Below are 12,493 nucleotides of genomic sequence, written 5' to 3' on the forward strand. Positions count from 1 at the left end.
CATTTTGGGGAAAACAAATCTTAGCAGGACTTATACACTTAATGGTGAGGTCCTAGAGAGTGTTGCTGAACAAAGAGAGCTTGGAGTGCAGGTTCTTAGTTCCTTCAAAATGGAGTCGCAGGTCGATAGGATAGTGAAGAAGGCATTTGGTATGCTTTCCTTTATTGGTCAGAGTTATTGAGTACAGGAGTTGGGAGGTCATGTTGCATCTGTACAGGACATTGGTTAGCCCACTGTTGGCACATTGCGTGCAATTCTGGTCTCCTTCCTATCGGAAAGATGTTGTGAAACTTGAAAGGGTTCAGAAAAGATGTACAAGGATGTTGCCAAGATTGGAGGATTTGAGCGACAGGGAGAGGCTGAACAGGCTGGGGTTGTTTTCCCTGGAGCATCGGAGGCTGAGGGGTGACCTTATAGAGGTTTACAAAATTATGAGGGATATGGACAGGATAAATAGGCAAAGTCTTTTCTCTGGGGTTGGGGAGTCCAGAACTAGAGGGCATAGGTTTAGGGTGAGGGTGAAAGATATGAGAGACCTAAGGGGCAACTTTTTCACGCATTGGGTGGTATGTGTCTGGAATGAACTGCCAGAGGATGTGGTGGAGACTGGTACAATTGCAACATTTAAGAGGCATTTGGATGGGTATATGAATAGGAAGGGTTTGGAGGGATATGGGCCGGGTGCTGGCAGGTGGGACTAGATTGGGTTGGGATATCTGGTCGGCATGGACGGGTTGGACCGAAGGGTCTGTTTCCATTCTGCACATCTCTGACTCTCACTGTCCACCCTATCTAACTCTCTTCTACATCACAATTAAGTCGTCTTCTTTTCTAATGGAAATAGCCTCCGTTCCCTCAGCCTTTCCTCCTAAGTCCTTCCTTCCATCCCAGGCAACATCCTGGTAAATCTCCTCTGAACCCTTTGCAAAGGTTCCACATCCCTGCTATGTTGCAGTGACCAGAACTGTACGCAATATTCCAGGTGCAGCCTTACCAGTGCAATGTACAGCTGAAGCATGACCTTGTGGCTCAAAACCTCAAACCCCCTACAAATGAACACCAATACACCATATACTGCCTTAACAATCCTATCAACCTGGGTGGTAACTTTCAGGAATTCATGCACATTGATACCTAGATCTCTCTGTTCATTAACACTGCCAAGAATTTTACCATTAACCCAGTACTCTGCATTCCTGTTATTACTTCAGAAGTGAACTACCTCTCATGTTTCTGCATTAAACTCCATTTGCCACTTCTCAGCCCAGCTCTGCATCCTATCTATGTCCCTCTGTGAGCTACAACATCCTTCGCCACTATCCACAACTCTGCCTACCTTAGTGTCATCTGCAAATTTGCTAGCCCAAACTTGTATGCCCACATCCAGATCATTTATAAAAATGACAAACAGCAGTGGCCCAAAAATGGATCCTTGCGGCACACCACTGGTAACTGAGTTCCACGATGGACGTATCCTGTCAACCACCACCCTCCGTCTTCTTTCAGCGAGCCAATTTCTGATCTAAACCATGAAGTCACCTTCACCTCCAAAACTTTGTATATTGCGCAGTAGCCTACGGTGTGGAACCTTACTGATATCAATATACGCATCAACCGCTTTACCTACATCCACCTGCTTTGTCACCTTCTCAAAGAACTCACTAAGGTTAGTGAGACATGATCTATCCTTCACAAAACCGTGTTGACTATCCCTAATCAGAGACATCACAAATCCTGGCACCTGGGAGGCATCACACCAACCATGAGTCTCGCTCATTCCCACAGAACCTCCTATCTGTCCCCCTAGCTATGGAATCCCCAATGACTAGAGCTCTGCTCCTCTTCCCCCTTCCCCTTTGAGAAACAGGGACAGACTCTGCCCCAGTGACCTGTAGCCCATTGCTTGTCCCCCCAACAGTATCCAAAATGGTGTACTTGTTGAGGGGAACCACCACAGGAGATCCTTGCATTGCCTTTCCTACCCCTCACTATAACCCATCTACCTTCTTCATGTGGCTGTGGAGTAACTGCCTCTCTATAATCCCCTCCGCCTCTCGAATGATTGTCATCTTCCCAACTGATCTACAGAACCTTTTTTTGGTTAGAGAAGGATGATTGGTGGGAGACACTATCCATGTACTGTTTCAGGTAAAGCAACTGCCCAAATATGTGACCTTGTGACCTTCTCCAACCGCCTTCAGGAACTGAAGAATACCCGTCCTAAAAGTGATTTATTCTGTATAAAGTCCTATCCAATAGATTGAAATACGACGTCCAGGCTGATAAGCCTCATGTATAACTGAAGGCAGACTGCATTGTTAGGCCTTCTCTTTGGGGAGGCAAGTAATATCCACTCTGCACAAATGCCTGTCAATGACTACCCCAACAAGAATGAATGTTGGTTAGGTTCTTTGGCATTGCCATCATTGAATCATCCCACTGTCAACATACTGGGAGTTACCATGGGCCAGAAACTGAATTGGATCAGCCATATGAATAAAATGGCTGCCAAAGGTCAGAGGCTGGGAATCAGCGAGTAACTTGCCTCCTGATAGCCTGTTCATCATCCATAAGGTCCAAGTCAGTACATTGGACTACTCTGCTAGCGAGAAGCAATCATCCCAACATCCACAAACAAAGCTGCATATGAACACAATTTCAACGAGCAACCACCACAAACTGCAGCACAGAGGAATTGCGCAGAGCAGAGAAAAATCACCCATAGTGTCTTCAAAAACAATGGGTACCCAATGAACATTAGTCTGCCGATTTTTCTCAGCAACAAACCCAAACAAGCAAACAAAACGTGTCCAGAAACCCTAGATACTCTCCCCTACATCAAAGACAACTGAAATGACTGCTAGAATACTCCGACCACTTGGCATCATGGTAGCCCACAAACCCAACACGCCAAAACAGCAGCTAATGAACTTGAAAGACCCCATATTGACAACAAGCAAAACTAATGTCATTTACAAAATACATAGCAAGGACTATAACAAACACTACATTGGGCAAACAGGCAGAAAACTAGCCACCAGGATAGCCAACAGGATACATGAACATCAACTAGCTACAAAACGACATGACTCCCTCTCACTAATATCCTTACATACAGATAAGGAAGGACACCACTTCAACTGGGACCACACACCCATCCTAGGACAAGCCAAACAAAGACACGCACAAGAATTCCTAGAAGCATGGCATTCCAACTGGAACTCTTATCAACAAACACATTGACTTGGATCCCATTTACCACCCCCTGAGAAAAAGAACAGGAAATGCCATCACCACAACAAAGAAATGCAAACATATAAATAGAAAGCAGGAAACATCAGTGCTTTGTCCGGAGGCTCACTGAAGATGTTAACTAGTATGGTGACAAAACGTCTGAAAATGAACCTTCCATCTCAGTGAGCAAACCTATGTCCAGTACTCTCTGCTAGCCTGGATGAGTGCAGCTGCAACAATACTTGGGAAGCTTGACACCATCCTGGACAAAGCAGCCCACGTGATTGGCAACAGATCCACAAATATCCACTCCCTTCACCACCAGTGCTCAGCTGCATTATGTACCATCTACAAGCAAGAACTCACCAAGGCTCCTTCAACAGACACTTCCCGACCCACGACCTCTACTATCGCGAAGGACAAGGGTGGCAATACATGGAGCCACCATCACCTGCAAGTTTCTGTCCAAGCCTCACACCATCCTGACTTGGAAATATATCACCATTCCTTCTGTCGAGATCCTGGAACTCCCCCATACCAACTATTTTGGCTGGCCGAATGCCCCAAGAGTTGTAGCGGTTTGTGAAAGCTCCTGAGGGACATGTGATGTTGGAAATAAATACCAGTTCAAGTGGTTAAAATTAAGGAAGGTATTTATCTGCTGATCATGCTCAAGTTGGTTTGGTTCTCGCTGTACCTACATTGGTTGTCCCTTTTTCCTACATTACAACTATGACTGCATTTCAATGAAAGGAGTGCATTGGGTTTTGAGATGTCTTGTGATTGTAAAATAAACGCAAGTCTTTCATTCTTGCTAATTGTCTGAAGAAGCTTGTGCTTTCTCGTTTGGAATTGACTCCCTGCCTTGATCCCAGAATCCTGAATCCCTTGTGCCTAAAAGCAATAGATCAATCTACAACTGACTCCCACTTCAACAGCCTCAACTGAGGCTTTGAGGTTCTGCTGACACCCAACTTGAAGAAATAGTTTCCCTTCTTCAAGCCTTTTAAAAAAATTTTTAAATCATCTCCAACCCTTCACAATCATTCCTTAATAATCTAAACTGGTAATACAAGCAGAATCTGTGCAACCTAACCTCTCAATTTAATTCTTTGAATTCCCACATCATTCTGGTGAATCTGCACTGTTCCCTCTCAAAGGCCGATACCTCCCCCTGAGAAGTAGACCCCCAAGCTAAACTGAACAATATTTCCTTACTGTAATGATGCTGTTTAAGTGCAGTGTGCTGGCCCTTTAAGATGGCTATGCAGCTTAGTAACGGAGATGTTTGTGCGTGGCCTGAGAGTTACACAGGGCAGTTCGTTCCAGAAAGTTTTAAGGAAGCAGTGTTCCAGAGAGGCTAATTGGTGCTTAATACAACTTTTTGTTTTAAATGTTTTGTTCTGTCAGTTGAGTTTTGAACAGAGTTATAATGAAAAGCTTTGACATGTTCCTTTCTACTTTGACAGGGTCTTCAGCAGCAGGCACTACGCGAGAAGGATGGGAAGCTCCTGGAGGTAATCGAGCATAAACGGTGCCTGTGCAAGGAGATCAAAGCACGACGAAGACCGGAAAGGAGTCTATGCAAACAGGACAGTATGCCTATCCTCCCAAGCTGGAAGAAAGGCTCAGATTCTCGGAAAACTGGGACTCCTCCGTGCCAACGACAACACACTGTCCTCTGGGACACAGCGATTTGACAGTGCCCGTTTCTTCCTTCTGCCCTTACCCCCACCCCAAACCCAGGAGCAAAGGACAAGCCTGTTCGCTTGTGACCTTTGAACTCCAGAGACTCAATCTTTGGGCTTGTAGGACATCAGGTCTCTGCACGGGACCTGAAGTAGCCTTGATTGTAAAACACTTGGGGAAACCCCCTGACGACAAACCCACCCCCAAAATTCAATCACTCCCACCCCTTGCTTCATCAATTCTAACTTCCTTGCCCCTGTTCCCTCCATTGAGCCCTTCATTGTTTCCTATACTCTGAAACAGAATAAGCCTTCAGAAAACATTCATCAGTCAGCAAGTATAAAGCCCAGGCTAACAGAGGCCTGACAAATGATCTCTGCATCATGTCACGCTGAACTAACCAATCAATGATGGACAAAACAGTGCAAGCAAATGGTGGAAAGCATGTCCATTGACCAGCCAGTTCATGGTCACCCATAGAGGATGAAGATCGGCCTTCGCTGGTGCTCAGTGTTTGACACGTTTTGCTACTGAGTCAAACAATAAGCGCAAGAGCCTTGGTTGTTCATTGATGACCGAAGAACTGGAGAGCTACAGAAGATAGCAAGGCCAGCTCCTCTGTTAGGGACAACATGTCGCTGACTCTGGCCCAACCCACACAGGAAAAAACACTCCAATGATCTCGCCATCCCTATCTCCTTCCTCCCCCACCCCACAACCACCCTGCCAATTGAAAATCCAGAATGGTCTAAACCCTTACCCCTGCATCCCATATTACCCCAGTGTCTGTCGTGACTCAGGCCTGTCACTGACTTGGGCAAGTTGGCAGCTGAAGTGGTATCAAATGTGAGGTGTGCATGAGAACTGGGCATCAAGTAATAGAGTGAGAGCAGTGTATACAAGGGGGTAAGATCAGATTTTAGGGTGCCAACAGGAGGAGGACATGGGGTGCCACCACCTAGTCAGGGAATGAGAGAGAGAAAGAAAGAAGAGTGACTCCCTCCAATCAATAACCGCTTCAGCCAGTGTTGTACTGGTGATCATGGGAAACAGTCACTGATAGAGAATGTTCTATCCAAAATTCACCTCCCTCAGGGAAATAAAAGGTTTTGGAAGATGAAGTGGAGAAATAATGCCACAGTAGACAATGTCCTGGGAGTGGGACGGTGTAGAGGGAGTTTTAGTTTAAGCATAGAGGAAATTTTATTCTATTTAACCCATGCTGTACTTGTCCTGGGAATGTTTGAGGATACTATCAAAGAAGCTTTCAAAAAAAAAAAGGAATCTTTAACTAACTCTGTGCTATTCATGTCTTGGGAGTGTTTGATGGGAGTATTCACAAATTCTGTGAGGAAGCATGTGTTCTTGTCCTCAGTCAGCAAGGCAGCTTTTGCTGTCATGGGGGACAGAGTTGTGAAACAGTTGGCCTTGGTAATCAAGGCAATAATGAATAAAATCCACCTGGGTGTCCAGTCTGTTATACTATCCTGTGAACCCTGATCACTTGCTCCACTGTTGTGTGTGAGAGCTGCTTTAGCCAAGGCAAGATTGACACTGCACTGTGGCCAGGACATTTGGGAATCCATCCTACCTCGTAGCCCAATCTTCAGGGATTGGTCAAAGCTTCTTTGGTGTAAATGTCAGGTTTTGTTTCTTGCTGTAGGCCTGTCAAGGGTTTGTCTAATCTGCCACGTGTTTATCTGTCTTACCATTAGAATCTCCTTTTTTTTCCCCTATGTATGCAGCTGTCTGTGTCAATATGTGGTTGTTGATGTCTGACTGTATGAAGCATACATCTATGAGTTTGTTTGACTCTGGTCGTCTATGTGCACCTGTCTATCTCTGCCCATCACTCTTTGTATCTGTGTGTCTTTTTCAGTCTGTCCAATTATGTACCTGCATGCTTCTCTCCATTTAATTAGTGACCATAACAGTGATTGCCAACTGCTCTAAAATCCATTTGGTTCACTAACTGCTCTTTAGAGTGGGAAATCTGCTGTCCTTACCTGGTCAGGCCTATATGTAACTCCACCGCAATGAGGTTGGCTCTCGATGCCCTCTGAACTGGCTGAGCAAGGCAGTTAGGGAAGGGCAACGAATGCTGGCAGTGCCCAGCAACATCCACATCCCATCAAGGAGTTAGGACATTAGTTACACATTGTATTATCAGATGATGAATACATGTGCATCAACGTGCTGGAGAAGCATGACCCCAGATAAAAAGCCCACCTATCTTGGGCGTGTCTCATGATATGAGACATGAACTGGGCTGGTCCCAGGCTGAGTGAACTTTGCCCTCGCTTCATCGCCTCTAGTACATTAGGACATCACTACGCTGCTGATCTGTGACTTTTCAAATAAAACAGAATCAACCAACCTATTCATTGCCCAGTAATTTACTGCTGTGTTTACCCCAAGCCCTGGTTGATGAATTCCATCTGACATTTGACTGGACATTTTATTAAATTACAGTGAATTTTTGAGCTCCCCCTTTCTGTAGGTCCTACCTTAGTGCTTCCCATCATTACTTGCTGCCCTGAACTGGTGCACTTATTCAACCCGTCTTTATCTATGCCAGCTATTCTACATGAGATGGTGCAACTAGTCCCATCTGGTCATCTATGCTTTGCATTCATTAGCAACAACAAACCCACAGGCTTATTCTGCTACAGCCCTAATCCTAAATCTCTCTCATTTGCTGGTGCTGGTCCACACTTGCCTTGTATACCTCCATCTTGAGATCCAGAATGAGCAGTGCATTCATTTCCAATGGTTGGTCTCTAAACTGGTTATCTCCCCTTGCAGGCCAACTGTAACCCCACAGGTTAATTCCTGGTGGGATAGTGAAAACTAGCAGAGCGGTTATAATAGGTACAAATGTTTGGCAGACAGATGTTCTAATACTGACATGGCTACTAGATGGGGCTGATTTAAATTTGATTAATTAAATAAATATCCAGCATAAATAGCTAAGGCTCAGTGACCATGAAACTACCAGATTGTCCAAAAAAATCTGAATGTCTGTTAATCTCCTTCACCTGCAGGGAAATCTGCCTTTACCTAGTCTAACTGAAGTGGGACTCCAGCCCCATAACAATTTGACTGACACTTAACATCTAAAGTGCCATTCAATTAGGGAACCTTCTCAATTGTGTATAGGATTTAGGACATGAAGTGTTGGCCTTTATCAGTGATGCCTGTATTCTGCAGCATTGAAGGTATTGGCTAACTCTACATTGTTGGAGAAAGTGAGGATTGCAGATGCTGGAGATCAGAGCTGAAAATGTGTTGCTGGAAAAGCGCAGCAGGTCGGGCAGCATCCAAGGAGCAGGAGAATCGACGTTTCGGGCATAAGCCCTTCTCCTGCTGACCTTCCTCATTCCTGAAGAAGGACTTATGCCCAAAACGTCGATTCTCCTGCTCCTTTGATGCTGCCTGACCTGCTGCGCTTTTCCAGCAACACATTTTCAGCTCTAACTCTACACTGTTGCCAAGCTGGTTCTTTAAGCCCCAATTGAGCTTGGTCCTGACCGAGGCCTTTCAGGGTTCAAGCCTTACGTTTCACAGCTCTCCTGTCCCTCTAAAATTCCTGAGACTTCTTAAGTGTCTCCTCCCTCCCCTTCTCTCTGTTTCTCTCTCAGACCAGGATGACACAATCTTCAGGTCTAGTTATGAAGGTTAATTATCAGTATTTGAAATGTCAATGAGAACCCTGGCCTGGGGGAGACTATAATCAGTGAGATGTGATAAAAAAATGATGGGTAACTCGCTAGTATTAGGTAATAGGGAGAGGTTGAGATCTCTTTTATAACAGGTTCCAATTTTCCAATATCTCACGCCTGCACCAACCAAAGACAATTGCATTATTTAAATATATATATATATATCTGTATATACAAAATGTATTTACATGTGAATACTTATCGAGAGCCAGGGTCTCTGGCAACAAACAGAGCATTCTTCTGATCACTTTACGTCCACATCAACTCTTTCCTCATCAAGGGTTGGAGTTCTCCTGCCACCACCCCTTCACTTTTTAATAATCCAAACTTGAATCCTGTGTTTGGAAGTCATCAGGAATCATTAATTGTGTTCCCCATTGGGTCTAGTTGGTAAATCTATGGATTATGAATTGTGGTATTTATCAACTCTAGCTGTTCGTATTTCCCTGCCACAAGCAGTTGGCTAATACTTGGGATTCATGGGGAAAAAATAGGAAACTAATTGGGGGTGGTTGAGATTGAGGGCAAAGAGAATGAGAAAACCCAGTGGGGTGCAAATACAGTGGTAGTCATCTAGATCTACTCAATCACGACAGATGAATAAATGTGACCGAAGGGGAATGGATGCATTTTATCTGAAGTATATCATTACCTTTCATCTCCATCTGGTGGGGGGAGGGGGCTACAAATCTGGTGTCAAGTGGGAAGAAAGTAAGATCCCTGTACCTGGAGCACCCCTCGCCTTGGCCTTCTCCAGCCTGTGAATAGATCTTTTACATTGTTCACCCAGAGAAAAATACTTTAGTTGGCCAACAGGTTTGGTCTTGGTTCTGTTGCTAAGCAACCCTATCTGAACTAAATTGCAAGAATTTTTAAAAATCTGTCAAGCTGTATCACAAAACCTCAACAAGAAAAAATCATGTAGCCGATGAACTTTTGAGTAGAGTTTTAATGATTGTGGTTGCAAAACGAAAATTGTATGTGACAAACTTATACAGTCATTCCAATTATTTATTTTTAATTTATTCTCATATAAATGGAGCAAGGTTCATTGATTCCTTCATTAAGCCTGTGTAGTTTGTGCTTGTATGTGTGTTTCCTGGCCTTCAGTATGTCATGGGCCTGATTTTATCAGTTACAATGTCTAATCAGAGGGGAAGCCACGGTAATGGGGAGTGGTTGGGAGGGATTATTCAACAAGGGAGGACTAGAGATCAACACCTGCCTGGGTCCAAACTACACAAGTCCTGCATTCAAGACTTAGCAGCATGATGCATTCAGATGGGAAGTGTTGACTCAAAGCCACAATCCAAACAAAACTTAAGAATGCACTTGAGGATAGGAAACATGCATCTTACAAAAGGTTTTAAACATTAAGCCCAAATCACATCCCACTTTGCAAGCCAGAGATCCAACCTCCTCTCTGGAGGCAAAGTGAGACTTTCAGTCAATTTTGCACCAAATATTAAAACAGCAGATTAAAGCTCATCTTACTGTTTGATTTGGTCAATGAGGAAGCAGTGGAATTCCTGCTGGGAGGCTTGACAACCAGAAAGAAGTAACGGTAGCATTTGTGAATGGGACATCTAGTCTTCGTATACCTCAAATTAGGGCCTCAACATGAACACACTCAGTACTTCCAAGTACAACTGTTGTTTGTCTTGTTGGGGATTAAGTCCTCCTTTGAACTGCTATTGCAAGCTGTCGTGGTGACTAATGTCAAAGCTGCATGGTTCTTAGATGTCATCAGTTCTACCTAACCGGTTTAACTTTCAAAATCTGGGAAGCTCAGAACACTGTACCCCTTCCTATGTCAGTAATGTCCAGCCTCTACAACTCTCCTCTGTAACTTCCTCTAGCATCTACAACCTTGCATCTCTAAAGCCTTGTCAGGAACCAATTATATTTTCACTCTTCAATAGACCATGCACAATAAGCCCCAGTTGCAGATTATTTGTTAACCATTATCACTGAAGATGATGTGGATCAGACTTTCCTGAAGCAAACAAGAGATTGCTGCCTTAGCTGCAAGGTGCATTTTAATGCCTTGCCAACCTCTGCCCTGACTAAATCCAAGGCAGGAATGTTCTGCTTTTGGCGCTTTAAATTAGTATTCAGTTTCCGTATCGAGGCTTGATCCAGCCGTGGGTAGGGTCTCACCTGCTGGAGAAGCCAGTCACATCATGTGGGTTTCCTCTGGGTGCTCCAGTTTCTTCCCACCATCCAAACGATGTGTAGGTTAGGTGCATTAAGTGGGGTAAATATAGAGTAATGAGGAATGGGTTTGGTTGGGATACTCTTTGGAAAGTCAGTGTGGACTTGTTGGGCCGAAGGGCCTGTTTCCACACTGTAGGGATTCCAATTCAATTCTAATTCTCTACAACTCTGTGTAACCTCCCGTAGCATCTACAACCTCATTATCTCTAAAAGTCTTGTCACACTCCATGATTCTTTATCTCTGTGCCCTCCCCCAGTACTTGCAATCCTGTATCTCAGTAATTTCCCCCCTCCCCACACACATACGTAGTTGATATGACCATCCCAAATCTAGCCACATTCAACCCCAACACTCACCTCTTTGTAACCATCTTCAACCCCTACACCTTTCCCTATCTCAGCCCTCTGAGGGTGTCTGTGCTCTTCCAATTCCGGCCTCTTATCAACTGCCTGGGCCTCAAGCTGTGCAAGTCACTCCATAAAACATTTCTTCCCTACTCTTTGTGTCCCCTCCTTTTCACTCATTTCAGAATATCTTCCCAAATGTCATAAATGTTGTAATCTTACTCTACTACTTGCTCTGGCGGCATGTTCCGCATATACACTGAAAATGTGGCTCCTTGGGTCCCTTTTAAATCTTGCACTTTTAACCTTTAAGTTTTGAAATCTCCCTTTCCACTACTGAAAAGAACCTTGGTTATTCACCTTATTTATGCCCCTCTTGATTTATAAACCTCTAAGGTCACCCATCAGCCTTCTATGCTCCCGTGAAAAAGGGTTTCCAGCTTCTTATAACGCAAACCCTCTAGTCCTAGTAATATCCTTGTAATTTTTCTTTATATCCTTTCCATTTTAGTAACACCCTTCCTACAGCAGGGTGACCAGAATTGTATGCAGTGCTCCAAATGTGGCCTTACCAATGTCTTGTAGAGCTGTGACGTTAAGTACTAACTAAGGGGTTGGGATATCTGGTCGGCATGGACAGGTTGGATCGTCATCTCTATGAACTCCTGATCCTGAAGCTCTGACCAGTGAAGGCAACTGTGCCAAATACCATTTCCACCAAACTTTCTACTTGTGATACCACTTTCAAGGAACTATATGTCTGCACTCCTAGGTCTCTCTGTTCCACAGCCCTACCTTTATCTGTGTAAGTCCTGTCCCAGTTTGTCTTACTAACTAACTAGTCTGGTTATGGCCTCAATTCCACTTCCTTGCTGTTCCCTCATCGATCGAGAGTCAGTCAGACCCCACCTTAAGTAAATTCAATAAATTGCTCTCCTTTCCATTCAGACCTCATAGAGAGTCCTTGTACTGAAAGTGTGCCCAGAGGCCAGACCAATGTACAGGGAACATTGGTTTAAAACCCACTACTGCAATGTGAATTTAATACATTCTGGAATTTAAAAAATATATTCTAACGCTAACTTATGAAGCTGCTGTCAATTGCTATTTTTTTAAAAAACTCCATCTGGTTCACTAATGACCTTCAAGGGAGGAAATGTCATCCTTACGTGGTCAGGGCCTACATGTGACTCCAGACCCACAACAATGTGGTTGACTCTTAACTGCTGAGCAAGCCCCTCAGTTGAAGGGCAGTAAGGGACAGGCAGTAAAAACACCAGCCCTTG

At 44.3% G+C, this 12,493-nt stretch overlaps 1 protein-coding gene across 4 annotated transcripts in view; it reads left to right on the top strand.

The window, feature by feature from the left end:
• The window catches only part of LOC122548357 (neuronal tyrosine-phosphorylated phosphoinositide-3-kinase adapter 1), a 42,567-nt gene extending 34,313 nt beyond the window's left edge, over positions 1-8,254 (top strand). For 3 of the 4 annotated variants that reach the window (XM_087982927.1, XM_087982926.1, XM_043686902.2), the window contains one exon: positions 4,704-8,253. In XM_087982927.1, the coding sequence (XP_087839053.1) occupies positions 4,704-4,934 (231 nt within the window). In that variant the 3' untranslated portion in view covers positions 4,935-8,253. Of the gene's footprint in view, positions 1-4,703 lie in introns of all 4 variants that reach the window. The other variant, XM_087982928.1, reaches the window with a different exon arrangement.
• Positions 8,255-12,493: the final 4,239 nt, after the last annotated feature.

Source organism: Chiloscyllium plagiosum, unplaced genomic scaffold, assembly GCF_037043375.1.
Source record: "Chiloscyllium plagiosum isolate Xiang-an unplaced genomic scaffold, Cpla_swu_hap1 HiC_scaffold_44, whole genome shotgun sequence".
In the NCBI taxonomy this organism is placed as follows: domain Eukaryota; kingdom Metazoa; phylum Chordata; class Chondrichthyes; order Orectolobiformes; family Hemiscylliidae; genus Chiloscyllium; species Chiloscyllium plagiosum.